The 22,525-nt window shown below is 39.9% G+C and overlaps 1 protein-coding gene across 1 annotated transcript in view; it reads left to right on the top strand.

Annotated features, from left to right (window-relative positions):
- NFKBIE (NFKB inhibitor epsilon) overlaps positions 1–22,525 on the top strand; it is a 30,849-nt gene that overhangs the window by 4,616 nt on the left and 3,708 nt on the right. Inside the window, exons 2-5 of the mRNA XM_007429482.4 lie at positions 18,000–18,102; positions 19,612–19,840; positions 19,964–20,052; positions 20,996–21,244. Coding sequence (XP_007429544.1) covers positions 18,000–18,102; positions 19,612–19,840; positions 19,964–20,052; positions 20,996–21,244 — 670 coding nt within the window. The remainder of the gene's footprint in view (positions 1–17,999; positions 18,103–19,611; positions 19,841–19,963; positions 20,053–20,995; positions 21,245–22,525) is intronic.

The following is a 22,525-nucleotide window of genomic DNA, read 5'->3' as shown; positions in this document are numbered from 1 at the left end:
AAAACAAAAGAAAATAGAAAATCAATGAATTCATTTAAATGAGAAATGCATTGCTTCTTTTTGGTTTAAAGGGTATTAAGTAGCTCCTGTGGAAAACTTAGGAATTGCACATGGCGAGTACAGTCAAAGTGGGTTGCTGTGTCAGGATCCATCTCTGCCATATTTGTAGTAAGTTGATTTCTCCCCTAGACTTGCCCTCTCCCACTTTATCCAGTCTTAAAACCACAGAGTTTAATTTTAACATACTTGGAAATCACCACCAGCAGATGCAGTTCTTGGCCCAAGTTAATCCCTAAAGCCTGGCTGATCATAAATTACTCTGAGCATAGAAGCTAGAGGCTACCTTGAGAGGTGTTTGGGCAACCCCGCTCCAAGGGCTGTAAGCCAGATCCCCCAGCAGCCATCCTCTACTTACAGCTGATAGTAGTGTTGGCTTTGTTCTTGCCTTACCACACTAAAACAAGGATGGGAGCAACAGTTGAAAAGACAGAGTGCACTGCGAATATTTGCAGGGATAGCACTTGTACAGACTATTGAAAATTGGTGACAATTACGGAAAAATAATGAAGGATACCAGGTGACCTTCAGCCACAAGATGTACAACTATGATTTAAATCTTGGCAGGGAGGCAACCAATTATTGTTTTAATTGTAATTGTAGTGCCAGGAATCAGTTTGTATGAGTTTGTCTGTAAACTGAATATTGGATATCCAGTGCATATTGACCAGAGATATGGAGAACCACTTGCTTTTCTTGCTCAGAAACTCAAAGTCTTGGATCAACTCTAGAAGAAGGTAATCATGGACTGTTGTCCCCATGGGTGGGACTGACAGCAGAATTGGATGGTCTCCTCTTCCCAGGAGGACCCAGAAGGCCATCTTAGTGTGACTCTTTGCTTTGCTTCACAGAGAAGATTAGTCCATGCAGCCCCTGCTTAATAAAGCATGGGATTCCCCCAACTAAATTGTAATCTGAGAACCTGTATGGAAACTGTTGTAGCTATTTTGAATATGCCTTGAACTCTAGTGGGAGGAGGAGGTGTCAGGGAAGCCTAACACTGTAGCGTGGGGTTTTTGTCCTATGCTCTACTGACTGGTAGGAAATCACATGACGGCAGCTCTAGACTGAAGGTTGGGTAGAAAATGGGAAGGTTAGAGAGTTTATTTAAATCTCACACTGGGGGCTTTTTCAGTTTTCATGTGGTACTTCCTATACATGAGCAGTATTTAAGACTGCTTTAGCTTTTGTGCACAGTTTGGAACATATGGCTGTGAGAGATGTGCACGCTTTTGCTTAGACTTATGGTAAGGCACACATTCCAGTTAAAGTCTTGTTTCCATGATACATTTATGACTGAAATCATCCTGACTACCTTCAGTGAATCCCTTAGTTTTTCTAATGTTACAAATTAAGCACATTACTTCCAGGAAAAATTAGTAATTTTCCAGTTGAGATAGGATTTTGTCATCTGGGCTTACTGAGAGCAAGCAATTATAAACCATGTTGTGTGAGCATCAGGTGATACCTGGAAGTTTTAAAAAAAATGACTGAGAGTTAAAGTGGGGGTGGTTGTACCATTCATTTTCATGCGCTGAACATGTATGCAAAGAGGGGATAACTTTGGCTAGCTCTCCCCTGTTCCTCCCCCCTCCCCCACTTGACTGTATGTTTGACTCAAGGATTCCTTCACATAATTGCCAATCAGAATGTGCTGTTATGTGGAAGAAGCTAATATATGCGTATTCTGGTATATGTGTAGCCTCTTCACGTGGCTAGTAAATGTGTGGGTGGTGAAAACAAGGCTAACCTCACAATATCTTTGGTGCATGAAGGATTCATATAAAATCCTTTAGAGGTTCTCAAACTAATGTATTTTCTTGCCTATGCAGAAAACTGAGCAAAATTTCAAAGTCAGCATTATTGGAGGAGATCTGTGTTAGTTGATGGAGGCAAAAAATCAGAAGTTTGGTAGCACCTTTTCTGACTAACGAATGTTATTAAAAGGAATAAACTTTTATGACCTACAGCTTACTTCATCAGATGCACACAGTGGCTATGCTAAAGTAAGATTTAAATTGGGTTGAGGTGTGGGGGAGAAAAGAGGGGAAGATAGGATGGGTATGCAAATGTAGGTTACATGTGGGACTGACTGCCAGTACTTTATCCATTAACAATTGTAGTCCATTAAAAACCCATTGTGTCTGTTGAGACCTTCTGAGATTGCCTAAAATCTTTTGATGTGTGCAAGTTCAGCAACCTGTTGCTCCAATGGTGGAGTTAACGCCCCGTTTTTCCAAAACAGTCACTATGAGGTCTGCTATAGACTGTCCTGGGAGGTTGAAATGCCCTGATACTTTGTCCTTAGTTTGAGTTTCAATATCAAATTTATGCCCATTAATTCTTTTGTGCAAAGTTTGTCCTGTTTGCCCTGCATAGAATCCAGAGGGGCATTACTGGCAGTTGATAGCATGTATCACTAGAGGAAGAACATGTGAAGGCGCCTCTAATCTTGTGTATGTACTTGTTGGAGCCAGCGGCTGGTGTAGATGTGGAGGCAAAGTAGAAATCTGGGTTTGCTGCAAAGTCTGGTTCCTATGTTAGCATCATTGTCCTGTTGTTTCTTGTTGCTAGTGAACATCTGCTTCAGGTTGGGTGATTGTCTGTATGCAAGTATGGGCCCAGTTCCTGAGGAAGTGCAGTATGAGCTGTAACTTATTAATAATGTGTTTGAGGGATTTGAGCTGTGAGTTGTGACAACCAGTTTCTAAGATCAAGCCACTTCTTTTATGCTGCTTTGTTATTTGTAGGGAGTTTTCCTCACACAGTGGCATATAACCCTCTTGTTATAGGGATCTTTCCCCTTATTATCGTAGTATTCATTGCAATTATTACACGGTAATGTAAGAGGGTGAAACATGGGGAAGGTTCAGGATAGCAGACGCTTGGTTAACTTTTTTTTTTTTTGGTGTTTCAAGTCAGTGTTGACTCTGGCGACTGCCTAGACAAGTCCCTGCAGCTTTCTTGGCAAGGTCTGTTTCAGAAGTGGTTTGCCATTGCCTGCTTCCTAGGGCTGAGAGAGAGTAACTGGCTCAAGGTCACCCAGCTGGCTTTGTGCCTAAGGCAGGACTAGAACTCATGGTCTCCCACTTTCTAGCCTGGTGCCTTAACCACTACACCCAACTGGCTCTCTTGGTTAACACAGGAACAAAGAAATAAATTAACTTTTATTAAATTTAAAAGAAATGGGTTTACACTTGTTTCTGCAAATGATCTGTGTCCTGACCATTTCTAGTCTATGTGCCTTCAGATCAGTTTTGACTCCTGGTGACTGCCTGGACTAGTCCCTGCAGTTTTCTTGGCAACATTTTTGGAAGTTGTTTGCTCTTGCCTGACTCCTAAGGCTAAGAGAAAGGGACTGGCCCAAGGCCCAGCTGGCTTTGTGCCCAATGTGGGACTAGGACTCTTGGTCTCCTGGTTTCTAACCTGATGCCTTCACCACTGCACCAAACTGGCTCTTTTAGTTTATATTAGGCCTGAAACTATTAATCCTGGCAGGTATCCCCAGGCTTAATGACCAACAGCCCTGTCCCATCACCTACACTTCCCAACAAATCCCTCTCTCTTATGGTTCCCTCCTCCTGCTGGGATGCATCCTGGGAGGGGGTGCCCAGTGTTGCCATCCTCTGATTGGACATTGTTCCACCCAATCATCACACAGACAGATTCAAATGCGGATTTCATTTATTTATTAAACACATTTATGTGGCTGCCCATCTCACTGAATGTGACTCTTGGCAGCGTACAACCAACGATTGAAATAATGTCACAACTATTAAAACACTTTAAACAAATAAATAAAAACAAGATTGCATCCATCTAAACACAATACAACCATTGCGCAACCTCCCCAAGGTTACTGGAAGAACTGTTTTCAGGACCTTTTGAAAGGCTAACAGGGATGATGTTCCAAAGGGCAGGAGCCACAGCAGAAAAGGCATGTCATCTGGGTCCCGTCAGCTGGAACTCTTTAACAGACAGGACCCTCAACATACCCCTCCTGCTGGATCTGATGGGATGGGTAGATGAGAACTGGAAGAGGTGGTCCCTCAAATAACCTTCACCTGTAAAGAGAAGTAAGATTAAGAAACCTTCAATCTTCACCTGTAAAGAGAAGTAGCAGAGTCCATTTTACCACCTTATTCTTCTGCAGGTGTACCCTAGACCAAATAATGTTTTGATATTTTGAAATGTGGCTTAATATCAAGAAAAGGCAGAGGTAAGTTTACACTGAGGGTTCTGCTGCACATCAAAGCAGGGATTACTTGCAGATTTAAGAATTATCTATAATTCTTCATTTATCTACAATGTGCTGATGTATAATTTCTTTTTCAGTTATTGGATCTGACATCATAAACCCAAGAGACAACAGTGATTCAAAGGGGCCAGTGGACTTGTAAATCAGTATTTTTAAAAATCAGTCTCAATCTGCATCTTTGGGAACAGGTTTCTTGGATGTTTCAAATGTGAAGTGACATATATTGGTACATACATACATACTTACATATATATATTTTTTAATGGGGTCTGAATTGGGAGTGACTGATCAAGAAAAGGTTCTTAGAATTGTAGTGGATAGCTCAGTGAAAGCATCACTCCACTGAGCAACTATTGTTAAATTAAAAAAAAGACAAACCAAATTATATATTAAGAGTCATTTGAAAGAAATTGAAAGTAAAGCTGCCAATATCTTAATATCCTTATATGGTGTGGCCCCATGTGGAATACAATGTATGATTTTGGTCACCTGAAAATACTATTGTGGAGCTGGAAGAGGTAAAATAAAGGGCAGCCAATATGATTAACTCCCCTACAAGGAGCACTATCATCTGGGGGACGGGCAGATAAGGGGAGACATAATAGAAGCATATAAAATAATCTATAGACTTGGAAAATATGGACATAGTAGTTTTCTTTTAGAATATCAGATTTTAATGTTATCTATTGAAACTAAATGCAAGAACATTTAGAACCAATACAAGGAAGCATGTATTTATATACACACAGTTTAATTATGGGGTTTTTTTCAACTAGGTGGCCACAAATGACATGGTCTTAAAAACTCTAGACAAAGTCATGGAGATCGGGCTGATGATGGCTAATAATGTCAAGGGTTATATATTAGGAGTGTGCAAACATTATCTAGAACTTTCTGGGAATGAAAAGTTCTGGAGAACCCTGGAACATTTCATTCTTCTCTCAGACAAGATTGATCCAGACTTTCAGGAGGTGGCTTAGTTTTTCAGAATTTTGGAAAATTGTTGAACTGCCAGTCCCTGGAATGACCAGATTGGTATGGTCCAGAGAAAAAAATGGGATGTTATGCAGAACAGTCCTGGAATGAAATGTTTTGTATGTCCATGTCGTATACTATGTCTCATGAGCATGATACTTTAAATAACAACTGCTAGGGAGCATTGTGGAAGAAGCTATCACCCTTCCGTTTGTGCTTGGGAGTTTCCTGAGTACATCTGATTGTCTACTACGGGATTTAGTTTGCTGGATAAGATTGGTCGTTGGCCTTATCTAGCTCTTATATTTTTATCTGCAGAAGCTTTTGCCTGATGCAGATTTTCTAGTTTCATTTCAGCCTGGCTTGGAATTTAAAAGTTATTGGTTGATGGATAATCCCTACCTGGTGGAAGACAGGAATGCAACTTTGCTCCGTGTTATATTGCTGGGTGATAAGTATGGGATGGGTGTAGAGGGCATGGTGACATAATGATTTTGTTCCTATTTGCAGAATTGGTTTCAGGAAAAAGAAAATATAATGTGGTTAGTGGCTTACAAGGCTTCATTAAGTTATAAGGCTTCATTTTATTCCCCATAACCCCATAGTATTATATGAAACCACTAGTTTCTAGCATATAATACTAACATAACATAATGGTTGGTATTATACGAAACTGAAATTTTGCAGTTAGGTGTCAGCAGATGATACTCAGCTCTGTTTCTATGTGTCATGATAGGTAAGGCTGTGCAAGTGCCTAGATTTGGGTTTGATGAGGATCAATAAACATTAATTGAATCCCAACAAGACAGGGATTATGGATAGCTTATCCTTGAAAAAGCAAGGGACTCCCTGATCAGCCTTGAGCTCCAAGTAATATTTGTGGCTTATCATGTCTTTTGTCAGATGGACTGATTATAACTATAGTTGCAAAAGGATAGTCTGACTGGATTATTCTGTGCTTTAGTGACCTCTTGGCTGGATTACTATAGTGAATGGTCTGCAGCCTGGAGGCTGCATGTAACTCTCAAGACTTCTTGTATTATACTGGGCCTCTTTACTGTCTACCCTTGCAGATCAGTCTGGAAGCTGCTGCTGGTACGGAGGGTGGCTGCCAGGATTTTAACTGGATAGCCAGTTGGAATCGTTGCATCCTAACTGGGAGCTGCAGTGGTTACATGTTCACTTCCCAGCCGAATTCATGGAACTGGAGCTGGTGCTAGTTTTTAAAGCCTAGGTTGTTTGTGGCATCATTATCTGTAAGCACTCAACTCCTAAGAACGTCTGGTGGTGATGATCTCCAAGTATTGCTTAAAGGAGCCTTTTCCGACTAACAAATCTTATTAAAAGGCATACGCTTTGTGAGCTGCAGCTTACTTCATCAGATGCCGCAAAGCTTATGTCTTTTAATAAAATGTGTTAGTTGGAAAAGGTGCTACTAGACTCCTCCTGATTTTTTGCCACTGTAGGCTAGCATGGCTTTCCATCTGCAAAGTACTGCTAGGAAATCCTTGGACCAACAGAGAGTCCTTTTTGTGACTCTCAGATGATAGAACCCCCTTCCCATAGAAATATGGCTTGTACTGACATGCACTCTTTTTGGCGCCAGTTTTTTATTTTTATTTTTTAAAAGTTCAATGGTTTAAGCTACATTAGTTTTATTTGCACAGTGTGCTAAATTGGGTTACATTGGTTAGACTGTGCTACAGACTTTTAACTGTCCAGTAATCCTTTCATGGGGATTTTGTTTAAATGCTTTTACTTCATATTCTGTTTTAGTATGCCTAATTACAGTCATGAGAGCCAGTTTGGTGTAGTGGTTAAGGCACTGGGCTAGTGGAATACTTAGACACAAAGTCAGCTTGGGCCAGTCTCTCTCTCTTAGCCCTAGGAAGAAGGCAATGGCAAACCACTTCTGAAACTTGCCAAGAAACTTCAGGGACTTGCCCAGGCAGTTATCAGGAGTCAACACTGACTAGAAGGCACCAAAAGAAATAAATAAACTTGTTTTACACTCTCCTGCTATCTACAAGGCTGGCATAACAAACCATCACCACCACCTGCTATCTTTATAGGTTTGCTGCATTTATCACTTCACTTCTTTACTTATTACACAACTGGCAGTGACTCAGTGGTAGAACTTATTAAATTCTCACTATCTCCCCATAAGGCTAGAGAGGTGTTCTTTGCTGACAATCATCAGTCTAACTCCATGTCTAGCACTTTCTCGGATTCCAATGTATAGTATAGTGATATATGAAAAAGTAGGACACTCCTGAAAAAAGCAACAATGAACCAGATATGATGCTGGTCATAAACCTTCTAAGGTTGTTGCATTTTCTCTCTGGTTCCTTCTTGTCACATTATCCAACAAAGTAAAATGATGCAGGCACTTTTCATAAATATTTATGTATTTATCCTCACTAGAACTTCCCACATCCAATGTGTTCTTTACTAAACTGAATGTAAATTTCCAGAATGTGAAAAGGGTATTGAATGTCATGAATAGAAACTGGTTGAAATAGGTTTGACATTTGGAAGAACGTAAACATGTTTGTGAGATGGGCTGTTGTCCCTGTGGGTAAAAGTAATTTTCTGATGTCTTGACCTTCAGATGTCTATATTCTAACTTGCTACACGTTGCTCTTGCTAATATGGCGCTCTCTGTTTGTGTACTTAGAGAGAAAGGTGTGCAAAGCTCTAGGAATGCTGCAAAACATAAACAGCAGGGAGGAGACTGTTGATTAGGATACAGGGATATATTAGTACTAGATGTTGGCAAATGTTACTGCTGGCGAATTTCATTCCTTTGCAGAAGAGGTCAGAATGATGACCTTAAAATATTAACACAAAGGAAGCATGGAATTCCCCTTCTCTTTTTTGGAGAGAAGATTGTTGAAACAACAAATTCAATATTTCCTTCCTTTTCTTTTTCTTACTCTTATTGTTAATGTTAGGTTAATGGCTCAAATATTAGCATTATCCAGTTTGGGGAAAAACAGATAATACAGTCTGATTTTAGTAGTGTGATTCCTTGTATTGTTTTAGCTTCTGATGATGCAAGAATACCATTTCCAACATGAATCCTTCCAGAATGTTTGTCCTACAGCTTCCATCGTCCTTGACAATTGGCCAAGCTGGCTGAGGCTGATGAGAATTGAAGGCTGAAACAACCGAAGGCATACATGTTGGGGAAGGCTTGGGTATTTATGTATTTCTAATCTCATATATACCCTTAAGCCAACAGATTTGAGCCAGTTCAGAAATGAGCCAGTAGAGCATTTGTCTTGCATCTAAAACATCCTGAATTCAATACCCAATGATTCTGGTTAGAGTGAAATAGTAGATTATAGAAAGGTCCTATAGACCACCTGCCAGTCAGAATGAATAATATCTGATTTGGTATAAAATTATTTTGTAAGCTTTTAACAGAATAAGAGACGGGTCCAGATGAATCTCTTCCAATTCCCCACACATTTCATTAGTCTTCTCTAACATGCCAATCTCCAGATGTCTTGAAATTATAGCTCTCAAAATTTTAAGCCATGTGCTATAGCCCAGACACATCTGGAAGGCAGTTCTGCACAGATGATTCCTTTTGCCTTAAGGCTGGCTTCCTGTAATCACTGAATAACACTGTGCTATTACAAAGAAGTTGACATCTCTGCCTTTCTTGCAGACGATTCAGTTGTGAAATGCTGCACACGATGCTACATGAAGAATTGCTGAGCTGCTGTCTGAACATCAGTGCTAAAGGCACTTCTGTTACTTTGTAATCTGAACAGTAGTGAGCTATGCGTTGGAAGATTGGTTGAAAAAGGAAGGGTATAGAGGAATGCATAGGACTTGGAATTCAGCCTCAACTGAATTCCAGTCTCCTTTCATAAATATGGAGGATTGTATCTTAGCCAGGTTTTTGGTCTCTGAGTGATGACGTTGTATCTGATTTACAGAAAGCCTCTAGCAATTTAGTGAAACTATGATGCCATCCTACCTTGCCTGTTTCGTTTAGATGTTGTTCTTGGATTCCATCAATATGGATTCCATACCACTAGGCTAAGGAGACTGAAAGGGATGAGAAAATTACATTAACAATTTTGCATAGCTAAGAGGAGCTAATTTTAGAACTGGGCTCCTCCTCTATCTCTCATCTCACTCTGCCAATTTGGGAGGGCGGAATTATAGCTTCAACCTTGGCCTGGCAACTGGGTTATTCCCTAGCAGGTGTGCAATCAGTAGTTCCGCTTTCTTCCCACTTCACAATGTAAAATCCAGGCCAAGGTCAAGTAAACAGCAGCTGAAGCTTCACTCCCACCCTTTCTTGCCTCATGACATGTTTGATCAGGGGCTTCCCACTTAGACACCAGAACATTCCCACTCACTCTCTTAGTCTAAGTGCACTTTAGTTTGTGGTGCTTCCACAGATGCAGTTTTCCCATGAATTTTACTCAGGCAATGAATGTCCTCTGTTTTGGATGGTAACTGGAGTTGTTCTCCTAGAAAAAAAAATCTGAAATCAGATAATTGTGCATGTGAAATATTTATGTGCTTTTAAAAACTGTGCACATTTTTGCTTCTGCAAATCACAGACAGAAGTAAGCAGCCATGTAGTGTAGCTGCCTTTCTAACACATTCTGCTTAGCTCTTTCTCTGTCCCCCATCTGATGTTTTACTAGTTGATGCCAGACCACTTTTCAGTCCTGCCTCCAATTAGAATCAGAAATGCATTTTTTTTCTTTCTTAATGAAAGTTTCCCACAATTTATTTATACCTCAAACAAAATTCTGGGCTTATAGAAGACATATTCCCCTTCTTTGTGAATGTGAATTGGCACTTAGAGGTGTTCTGTCAGCTAAAAATATTTGGAATTTAATTATGATGATGATTGGTTGGAAATATACTGTGGTTTGTGTTTATTCTGTTTTCAGAAGAAGAAGCCTGACACTTCAGTTGATAGTGACTATTTAATGTCTTGTAAATGTGGATTTCGTAGGCCTGAGACACACATTGCAGAATGACAAGGTGTCATCTTGAGATGGTAGAATTTCCTGCAAGGGGAAGGCCCTTCCCTGCAAGAAAAAGGTAGCATATTGGATGGATGGATGGATGGATGGATGGATGGATGGATGGATGGATGGATGGATGGATGATATTCTAGTTTTGTTGTCTTGCTTTTCTTGTTAAGGAAGGAAAACATTATTGATTGCTCATTATCAGGCTGTGGTGATATAGACTATTGTATCTTTCACTCTACTGCACTGTAAAATCTTCTTTCTTTGCAGAAGGCATACTGTGCTGATTAGAAATGGTAGAAATTGTAAGGCAACTTATTTTTTAGAGGGCATGTTAGGGAAACCACTTGATAGAGTTAGATGGGATGGCTCCTGTCCCAGAGAGGCTTATAATTTAACCAGGTGCTTGGATCTCATCTCTTCCATTCATCCTAAAGTTTGAGGAAAGAGGAAACATATGGAACCAATGCATTTGCATGGCTTTTGTATTCCTAAATTACTTGAGTGACTTTAGACCAGATCATGTAGCACTATCTCCCATTCCAAACAGGTGACTCAACTCTATCCACTAAATTTAAGATCTGAAGAAATTTTTCAGCTTAGATGATGAAGACAATCAAGATTTTATTAGATTTATATCCTACTTCACTCCAGCAGTTCAATATGGCTTGTATGGGGATCTCCCTTCATTTTATCCCTACAAGAAGAAGCATGTGAAATAAACTAGGCTGAGAGAGAGAGACTGAGTTAATGTCACCAGTGACTTTCATGGATAAAGGCGGACCAGTGTCTCCCAGGCCTTGTCTAGTACCTTAACCACTATAACACCACATTGGCTTGTTCCTAAGCTGCTTCCTATCTAAAGCTCCCCATGGCTTGTGATGTCCAAGCCTCCTTAGAATAGAGCTGGCTGGTCTTGCTAATTGGGTGGGTATTCTTGGAGAAGTCACAGAATCCTGTTTTTCTTGCACTGCTGAGCTTAACTCTGTCAGATAAAGGAGGCAGCGGTTAAAGTTCATTTCCAGTTGCTTTGGAAATTCCCTGCTCTAATCAACTGGATTCTTGCTTAGGGAAAAAGGATGAGATGCATCCATGGAGAAAGTGGTGATCTGGCACAAGGCATGGTTAAGAACATGTGAAGAGCTGTGCTGGATCAAACCAAGAGCGTGTGTAGTCCAGCATTCTGTTTTCCCACTTAATCTTCTCCTGCTAACCAATCAAACGCCAAAAGCAAATAGAACGTGAGTACATTTTATCTAGAACTTCCCAGGAACTGGTATGCAGAGATTTGTTCTATCTGTTGATAGCTTTTGATAGCGTTACCCTATAGAGTTAATCCAATCTCCCATTAAAGATTCTCAAGGTGCCAATTATTGCTCCATTATGTACTGTATGGGCTGCTTCCACAGCTGATGCTGACTATGAAGGAATATTCAGTTGATTTTGTCTTCAGGAGCATCCACATCTAGTCTAAAAAATTCTGGATTCAAATACATACACCGATTCAGAGGATTTTAAAGATTAATATACAATTGAGACTAGAGGTTTTTCTTTTGGGATCAATGGACAAACAGTTGGAAAAATGTTATGGAACTTTGTTTTTGTACATGATAGCTGCAGCGAGACTATTGTATGCATAAAGATGGAAAGATTAGGCACAACTCACAATGGAGGAATGGTTGGTGAAGATGATGGAACTTGCTGAGATGGCTAAATTGACTTCTTTGATCAGAGAAAAGACAATATCTACATTTATTGCTGACTGGAAACCCCTTATGGGCTTTTTGTATGAAACAGAAAAAAAAAAGAACTTATGATTTATAGTTTTGATGATTAGACAGGATAGATTACAGAAAGAAGAGAGTTATGCTGTAACCATAGAGTAAGAGGTAAATTTATAATTGTATTTATAACTGCTGTAAAAAAGATTGGAAGCTATTTATTTGTATCCTTTTTTTCTTTCTTTTCTATTTTTCTTTTATTATTTTCTTTCTTGCACTTTTAGCTTTCTCTTCGATTTCTTTTCTTTTTCTTACTTTATATTAGTTTGTATTAGTTTTTATCTTTTTTAAAAAAATCTTTAATAAAAATTATGTATGTATGTATGTATGTATATGTGTGTGTGTGTGTGTATGAAGGAACATCCACATCTAGTATAATTTTAGCTTTTAATTTGTTTGAGAATATTCTAATACAATCCACAGTGTCTTTTTTTATGGATCCTTGAGCTCCCTCCAACTGCACTATTGGTGATACAATTACTTTTTTTTACCATTGTGAGGTAGGACACACAAGTACACTTAAAATAAGGTTGGAACAATTAAACAAGCAAACCAATAAACTAAAGTTTTCCTTCCCCTAAACCCCAGAAAACCCCAGCTTCAAGCGTGTGCATCATTCAGCCCTGCTAACTTTGCATAACTGCTCTATCCATTTTAGCCCTTGCCCCCTCCTGAAATAAGAATGTGCCCTCCCCAGTCACCCTTGTTCTGACTAATATAATTTCCTTGGCTGTTTTTAGCTCTGATAAGTCTCTGATTGACACAATATGCTGCTCAAGCATTAAAACTTCTCATGTTCATTTTGCTATTGTTTTTTCTGGAAAAGCTGCTCAGACTTCGAAAATGTGTTATTGCTATTTCAGGAATTTCTGTTTCATATTAGATTCCCTTCCATCTATAGTTTTCCCTGGATCATGTGATGGTGAACCAGATGACTCCTATCATGATCATGCACCATTATGTTCAAGAGAACACTTAGGATGCTTCCTGAGACTTGAAGATGATCTAAAAGATGAGTCTCCTTTCATGGAATTAGACACTTATGTCACTCTTCCCTCCACTAACCTGGTATTGGAAGTTTTCTTTTCCAATATGCTGCCAAAGATGTTTGATCAGACCCAGTGGTGGGATTCACTCCTTCTGTCTCTCTGCATTATTTGGAAGAAAGACCCCTCTCAAATCATATTTACTACGTGGGCAAGTAATAAATAAGTACAGTACATGAATAAAAGACAGACAATGGCCATTCTTGCTCCCCTCCCCACTTGTTTTCCCTACTTCCCTTTTATCCGTAGAACTATTCTGTGAAGTCTGATAGGTTGAGAGAATGACTGACCCCAGATCACCACATGAACTTTATAACTAAGTAGTGATTTGACCCTGGGTCTTCCCAGCTCCAGCTAGTACAACTGACTGCTTTTCTGCAACCTCTGTTCATTTCTACCCCTTTGCTGCTTCTGTATTAAATAATAATGATAAAAGTACAGTGTGATATTCTAAGCTATTTTCCTAAGTCTGTTGGAAATGCTGCATGTCATCCTGCTTTTCAGATAAACAACAGATTTGAAAAACAACCTGTAAATTTAACCTGTGTGCCTCTTGCTATATTTATTAAAGTGTTGTATAGGAGTATGTAGCAAGTCTAAGAAGTTAGCTTACTCACATAAAGGCCTTGCTGATATGGAAAACAGTTTCAAAACTTGCAGATGGTATATGTGGGTGAAGCTGAGTTGTGGTTTTAAAAATGTTTTCCTTTTGGCAGTTTCTTTCAGCCAAGCTTGTAAATGGCTACTTGCTCCATTGCCTAGTCACAAAAAGCATATGAGTGGGCTCTTTTCTTTTTTTTTTTCTTCCAGGTTTTCAAATGATGACATAGGACTGTGTGGGCATGTTAAATAGTCCTATTATGTTTAATTTTAAAGCTAACATTAAAACCAATGACTTCTTAGGATGGGAGAGTTGGGCTCTGTGCCTGGTGAGGATGATTTATTGAAGAACAGAGGAATAATGGCCAGGAAGAGCCCAGATCAGATCCAGCCCAGATTCCTTCAACTACAGTGATCAGACAGCATAGGAGAGAGGGAATTCTGGGAATCAGTGTCCATCTTCTGGATAACTCTAGATTGGAGAGGGCTCACATAGCTATAATAAAGCAATTCACTTAAGTTTCTCTTTTATTACACTGTTTTCTGTTTTCTTATTTCTTAACTAGTTCTCCATCAGTCATCTGCAGGTACCAGAACATGCTTTACATGCACCTCAGAAGACCACTGAGGGGACTGGCAGACTAGTCCTGACACGTTGGCAGGGCAGTCGGAATTGCCAGCTACTTATTTTTTAAAAAACTATCCTTGTTTTTATGCCTTTAACCCCAGGGATGCTGCCCTAGAGAAACATGCAGCTTTGTGGCAAGCTTCAAAAACTTATTTGGCAAAAGGCAGTAGCTATGCAGTAAAAAAAAAAATTGTCTGTGAGGGGAGGGTTAATTTTTCATTGCAGCCTTGTAACCCCAGCACTGCCAAGGTGGATGCCAGTGCCCAAGCAAGGTAACCTCTGTCTTCCCCCAGCAATTTGTGTCTGCTGGAAAAAGCAGCCGAGCATTGGCTGCTTGGCCACACTCCCCTGTCCCGTTGCTGAGGCAACTGTGGTGGGCAAGGAAATTCCCCACACCATGTGACTTTGGGCTTCCCCGGGGCTGATTGCCTGAACTGCAGCCACTCTATTTATAGAGCAGAACATTCATGCTTTTGTGCACACCTCTAAAAAAAAAGTCTGTAATATGGGCACCCAGGGGGCCATTCCAGGTGTTTTGGTGCTTGTGAGGTTAACCACCTTTCCTTTCTCCCCTCCCTCTTCTTTCCTGATTGCTCCATCAACTGCGAGTACAGCCTCTCAGCTCCCTCCCCTTTCCTCTATGGAAATCCCCTTTAGTAGAGCCTGGGACACCAGAGTGCTTCATAATGTACAGTAAAAATGAACGTTTGTTTTTAAAGACCCATTTGCAAGTGCATCATGATCTTTATAAAGTTGGTTAGCTTCCTGGAAATATGTTATATCAACCAAATAAATGTGAATGTCATTTTTAAAAAAGTTGGCACATGCTAATAATGCATCTTGCATTGATTCTGAAATTATTTCTGGGGATAGGAAATGATTGTGATTTTTAAAAAACAGCTTGGTCTGGAAATAACAGTATTTAAAAAAAAACTCACTATATTTGCACTTATTTGCTCACTTTAGCAAATAGTTAGTATAACTTCTATACTAAAAAGATTACAAAGCTTTTTTTCCCCCTCTAGAATTATATCTGATTAGGCAGTAAACTGAGCTCTGCTTCAGTTGTAGTCATATATTATTTCTTCTGCTGGTAGCTAAATACTCACAGAAGAAACTTAGATATCACATAGATTTGTTAGCCATATTAGATACTTCTGAATCTTGTTTAACCCCCTCTCCAACAAAGTCTTGTACAATGCGCATCCCTATTTATTTTTTCATTTTCTTATTCAAATATCTACCTTCTAATCTGCAGGTGTTGTTGATGGTTGTTTTTATGCTTTTAATAGCAACTTTCTCAGAGCAATGTCATTGTGGCAGTTACATATTATATATACAAGATTCAGCTGAATTTTCATGAGTTCAGTTGCTTGCTAAATATTGGAAAAGTATATTTATAAAAGAATATCTACATTCAATATAAATAGTTATTATAACAACTGTTGGTACTATAGGCTAAGGAAGTTAGCAGAATTGGCCTTAAATGGTAGAGTATGAGTGTGGCTGAGCTAAGTAAAGCCCACCTCCAGCTGGTCATAACTTCACTCATAATGCATACAGCTAACATGTCTATTTTTCCTGCTTGCTCCCGGTAGTCTATGCTTTAAATCAGGGGTTGGCAAACTTTTTCTGCAGGTCTTGCCCCTCCTCTGCCTCTGTGGGCACAGCTGGTAGGTCTGCAGGCCAAGGAGCCCAGCAGCCATTGGACAGCACCGGCCTGCCAGCAAGGAGGCTGCTGATAGGCTGCCACCTAGGACACCCCATGCCCACTCCCCCACCCCGAGGGACCTTGGTTGAGGCTCACACCTGGTAATCTGCTGCCTGTCCATCCACTCCGTACAGAAGCAGGCAGCGGACTGGATTTTGCCAACGGGCCATAGTTTGCCAACCCCTGCTGTAAACTGATTTAACATTCCTGGTGTATTAGAGAAAGGAGGAAAAAAATCAACGCTGATTTTATTTTTATATACATACGTGTGTGTGTGTATGTTTATGTAATTTTATATTAATTAAATCATAGAATTATAACATGGGATTTACTTCAATTGTCCTAATAAATGCATATAGTTTGTTTTAAAAGGAAACATAACAAAAGGAAACATCTGTATCCAGGGACACACAGCTGGGCGTCCTCTGTATAAAATGTTGTTGTTTTTTTTAAACAAGATAGAATACTACAGCAACCATCATTTGTTCTTACACACTCATGATGTCTCTGGTGCAGATGTAATGTTTGCTACTGCCTTTGTCATCTTCCCCTCTCTGGGCAATTACTGGGTGGAGGGGGGGGGGAAGCTGGGAGTTCCTAGGCTGCAAAGCTTTAGAATCCAGCCTTGCTACAGCACTCTGACTCAGACCTGTTCCCTGGTCAGCTATTTTACAATAACTAAGTAGAAGTGTCTGTTCCACCACTTCTTCTCTTGCCCGTTCTCACTGGACTGGAGCTAGATGTCACTTTTAGGCAGTTGAAGAAACTCAGGGCCTTCCCATGTATGCCTTAAACCAGTGTCTCTCAACCTTGGCAACTTCAAGTGTGTGGGCTTCAACTCCCAGAATTTCCCAGCCAGAAGTCCACACAGCTTAAAGTTGCCAAGGTTGAGAAATACTGCCTTAAACCAATGCTGGGCTGATAACCATTTTGCAGTTTCTTTAAAAAAGGTTTCTGTTTTTCTACCTTATTCTTATAGAGGTTGAAATTTTCTTTTGCATTTTTCTTGGTAGCATTTTTTGAGCTTATTTAATTGTTGGAGGTGCTAAAGGGTGGTACAGGAACAGTTGCTTTTTGTTACACATCTTTCATCACTTTGAAGCCTCCTGGCTGCTCACATTTCACAATCTGAAGTAGAAGCAATCCATCATGATGGTTGTCTGTTAAAATTTAATTACAAGGCAATAGTCAGGAGAGCTACAGATTGCTGGAAAGATCACTTACTGTGAAGGGTGGGATACTCAAAAATACCTCTTAGCCATGTTGTTATTAAATAAGTGCAAGAATACCAATCTGCACTGACAGAAGTTTCAGTAAACTTTTTTTCTATTTTGAAATGAAATTCTCTTTTATATCAAATTGAATGAGATCTAGTTGAAAGAATGAAGGAGACCTTTTCTGCGTGGCATTACTTAAAATTTTGCTGCCTGTCTTTGAACCAGAAGGTTCTACCCCCACCCCCACCCCCTTCTCTCTCTATGTGTATTTTAAAAGCAGATGTTTGGCTTGCATTTTAAGTTTGAATATTGATAGCACTATATTTGTCTTCTGGCAATTTCAATTAAGTTGGTGGGACAGTTGCCGAGAATGTATGGCTCCCTTTCTGATGGATCACCATGCATTTAGAGACATGTGTCTTCTCTTCAAACTTTAGTGCTCACCAGGAAATGAATGGCTGACATGTTGCAAGCAGTAAATGTCTTTGCTGTATGAAGTATATTTTGGCCTGTGAAAAGGTGTAACATGGAAATTGTTACAGTATACATGCACAAGTCTGACTCAATTTTCCAATAAGCAAGTGTGCTAGTTTACTTCTGAGAGCTAAACATAAACCAGCAACTGTGGCTTTGCTGCATAAGAATGTTTTGTTGGCTTGAAGGGAAGTCCTTCTTTATTTCTACAGGTTGGAATGACTAATCTTTTTCCCCCCTCAGGTTACTGCACCTGGCAATCATCCACTGCATGCCATCTATTGCATTCTGCTGCATTGCCCAAATGCCCGTTGAGGTTTTGGAACTCCAGAACGATTTATTCCAAGTACGTGGTGAGAGATGTGAAGAAGGATGAGGGGTTCTTCTATTCTAGCTGGAAGAAAGCAAGCTGCAGTGGGGTAACAATCTAAGGCTGGAAGCTAAAGTGCTCTTGATGATAAATAAGCATTTTTGTCTGTGCTCTGGAAGTGGTTTAAACACAGAGACCTATTATGCTGCTTCTCTGCAACATTCTTGGAAATTTTTCTTGGAATTTTTGTGGTACTATTTCTTATGCCAAGATGTTTTTGGCGCTCTGTTATAAGTGGTTCCCTTCACATGCAACAACTTGTATATCTTCAAGCAAGGCTTAACTCTTGTCTAATTAACGAGGGAGAGTCCGGATAAGTACTGGGACACCCCTATGGGTTTGTAGGAGCGGAAAACAACTTGATGGCACGTGATCAATCAATTAACAAAATACATAGATGTGTGTCTGCATCAGCAAAATGCGTAGCAGACAAAAACCAAGCCAAGATAGAACTGAAAGCTAGCACTGGCCCTTCATTTTTCTCCAGAATTGTGTACTCTCTGAAATGTAAACAAATTAATGAAATGTTTTCACCAGGATACTCCAAATTCTTTAACCTATATTACTTAAGCTTGCATAGCTCCTTATTTTTTCCTTATTTTTCTTCTTAAAAAAAAAAAAGATACCTAGAATAGCAAAAACATGTGGCTATGTCTTAATCTGAATTTTATAATTTCTTAAATAGCTAATAGCCCTTTTTGTTTAAAATGATCATTATTATCTGAGTTATACTGACCACTTGACAAAATAATTTTACAAGCAGTGCTAAATCTCATAGTACCCTTTACTAATCCATCTATGTAAATGCTTATATTGATTTCTAATATTATACTGTATTCATTTTAGTTGTTATTAATAACTTGAGTATACAATGTAAATACAAAGATTCCACATTTCTTTAAATAGTACAAAAAAATAACTTTACCAGTTCAGGCATCTCATTTGTTGACAGTTACATAGCACATCAATCTAGAATAATTTAATATGTAAACAGGGCCAAAAGATTTTATAAAGAAAATCTGCTTTAGATATCTGACATTTCCAGAAATAATCTTGATCATCAATGTCTTTTTTGTCTTATATTACAGTAATCATTTTTATTATGATTTTGTTTTAAAAAGCAGCTCATACAACACTAAAGATCTACCAGCCTTATTAATTATTTGCATATTTAAAGGATACTTATTCTGAACAGATTTTTCTGGCTTCTGCTAATCATGGGAAGGAATAAAGTGCCAATTCTAAATATGGAGACCTTCTAATTGCTGGAAATTCTAAGTGTCAACCTCTGGATTTAGAGGGCTGTCTAAGTATTGCCCACTTGCTTTCCTTCCTCATTTTCAGGATGCTGAACTTTGCATCCACTACTGAATTCTGTATTTCTTGTGGTGCAGTTAAAATCCAAATGAGTCCAAGTTCCATACCTGCCTTACCTCCCCACTCCCCCCGCGCCTACATTCCTCTTTTTTTTTTTGCCATTTGCAGACTCCGCTTCACTTGTCTGTATATCTGGAGCAGTGCAAAGTGGTGGAAGCACTAATTCTGAAAGGGGTGAACACGGCATTGCAGGACCGCAATGGAAATACTGCTCTGCACTTGGCCTGTGAGCAGCAGAGTCTGGAATGTGTTGAGCTGTTGCTGCCTCTGAAGAAATCAGTCTCTGACATGAAGACTAGAAAAACTCTACAAGATCTGCAACTCCAGAACTGGCAAGGTGAAGAAGAGTTTGGAGTGATCCCATTGTGTCTGATGAGTGTTAAAGTCAGGGCTTAAATGCTTAACTTGTAACAAGTTTCTTGAGCTGTTTGGGTTGTTGTTTTTTTTCCCCTCCCTCCAGGCTTGACTTGTCTTCACATCAGCACCTTGAAAGGGAACCTTCAATTGATGGCATTGCTGGTGCAGAATGGAGCTGACATTAATGTGCAAGTAAGTTAGGGACATTTAGCAGACCTCCATCTCCCATATATGTCAAAGCCATACCTTTTCTGAAAATTTCTTACTGAATACAAAATTCTGCATGCTGCAGAATTTAAAAGTTGGCTTTAGAAGAGGTACTGGAATGGCTAAGTTTAATGCTGAAAATGTAGGGAGTGCCTAGTGAAATCTCCAAAAGGGGGGAGAGGGGATAGAGGAAGGCTGAGCTGTAGCTTTGCGTAGCTCCTCTTTCCTTCTTTGGTGCAGACAAACAGGATAACTCTTAACTTACAGGATAAAACTTTCTTTAGAATGATCTTTGGAATTAGTTAGTGATTACATGCCATCAACAGAAGATTGATTCTAGAAAGCTAAACAGGATCAGACCAGGATGGGAACCTGCCTGGAAATCTTAGGGCTGCGTAGATGACTGGGAAACAAGGAAGGAAGGAAGGATGGGCAGATCGATCCTGGAATAAGGCAATAGCAAACCAATTCTGCATTGCTGCCAACAAAATGACATCAACATCAATGTAGTCACCAGGAGTCAGTTTTGATTCTAAGGAGTCAGACCATTTCAGAAATTATGTACAACCTTGATTGCTTCCTCTTGGGCTGGCATACTAACATGACTGCAGTCGAGCCTCCTTGATCAGTTTTTGCATCTCCAGGAACAGAATGCTTAGGAACTGCTATGCCATTGTGATCCCTACCACAGGCTCTTCTAGGTTTGCTTGAATCCCTCAGTGCATCGTGGCTCAGAAGGAGCTTTCTCTTTCTCTTATTTTGTTTGCAGCTGGTTTTAATTGTTGCTCCTTTTCACTCAAAGGCCAAGAAGTGTGGCAGGCTTTTATAGTATGGAATCTAGGTTTCTTACTGTATCTACAGAGAAAGGTATGTTTTTTGGAATTTTGCTCATGAGGTCTCCTGAAACAACTCTTGTTATTTCTCTCAGGATGGCACAAGTGGAAAGACACCCCTACATTTGGCAGTGGAGAATCATGATGAGGTGGCTGTGAGGCACCTCCTGCGATTGGGAGCCCAAGTGGATTCACAGATGTACAACGGCTGTACCCCACTGCACCTGGCTGTAGGCAGGAATGACGCTGCCATTGCTGCAGTCCTCTGCCATTCAGGAGCAGATACCTTATTGCGGAATATGGAAAATGAGACAGCTCAAGATCTGGCAGATGGCAATGATGATGTGAGAATCTCTCTGGAATGAGTTGCAATAGTTTGGGCTCTGTAGGCAAGAGCTAAATAATCAGATTTGGATGTAGGATAAGGGTGGGGAATTTGGGGGCCACACTTCAGTCTGTCAGTTTTCTAGAGGGCAAGAGGCCATTCAGTGACAACGTGAAATGGAGTATTGAAAGGTTTGGCCTGTTTGAAGAGATGTTAGGAGGAACCTCTATAAATCCTGAAAAATGCCCCCAAATGTTCATTTTTCAGAATGCAATTTGGAGGCTGGTGGTTTAAAAGCAGGGATTGGCACCATTATCTCTGAGAAGCTTTCCATTCCCACACTGAACACCACCCCCAAGGCCAAAGCAATGGAAAGATGAAAAATTTCAATTTTGGGGTGTATTTGAATGGTTGTCAGAGAGGGAATAGAAGCAGTATTCTTCCTAGAAGATTTCCAGTCCCATTGTTAATTGAGAAACCTCGCACATCAGAATGCCTACATTTTGCCACTGAATTTCATCAGTATACTCTCAGGGCACTGGAGGAGCATGGGAAGCCAATTAGCTGTGGGTTGCCCACTCCTGATCTAAAAGTAAGGTAGAGATGCAGATTATGTTGTATAATTCTTAAGTTTTAGCATACGGTATTTAGCAAAAAAGCAGGAATAGGGAGTTCTGGTGACTGCAGTTGTCTGTTTCTATGATGCTATTTGTACCTTTGGTTTGCCAAATTCCAGTTCACATCTATCTGATCTTAATCTTTAAGGCTATGTGCAGGGAGAAGCTGCTAAACTGGATAGTCTGCCTTGGTGTTACTACTGCTTTGGCATTATTGCAGCTTCTTTCAGTTGCAAGCAACTACAGAAGGCAGGATAGGCAGATTTCAGCAATTATGCTGCAGTGAGGCAGGATGATAACTGATGTCCTTCCCACATCAGGAAGATAGGGATCCAAGCAAACCAGAGCTACATGTAGGTCAAAATGAATACCAGCTCTTATTCTGAAGCTGAATCGTGTTTGCCTTCATTATTGAGATATAGGCAACTGATTGAAATGGAAATCAAGGGCCACTGGGCCCCTTTGGCCTACATTTGCAAAATGTCCCTCCCATGTTGTGAATCCCACCCCAGCTCAGAGAACATGGCCATTCTGGTCTCCTCCCTGATAGAATAGATAGAGTTCTGCATTGTACTTAAGAGATCTGGATTCATATCACTTCAGATGGTGACCTTCAGCTATTTGTTGTCATACTGCCTAACTTACCTCACCTCCTAGGTAGTTAGGAAGATAAAACATTATAG

The sequence above is a fragment of the Python bivittatus genome, unplaced genomic scaffold (assembly GCF_059951505.1).
Source record: "Python bivittatus isolate LINGU-HERP-01145 unplaced genomic scaffold, Pbiv_v1 ctg000020_np1212, whole genome shotgun sequence".
Taxonomy (NCBI): domain Eukaryota; kingdom Metazoa; phylum Chordata; class Lepidosauria; order Squamata; family Pythonidae; genus Python; species Python bivittatus.
Note: the sequence above shows the minus strand (reverse complement) of the source record. Positions and strands in the feature narration are given on the sequence as shown.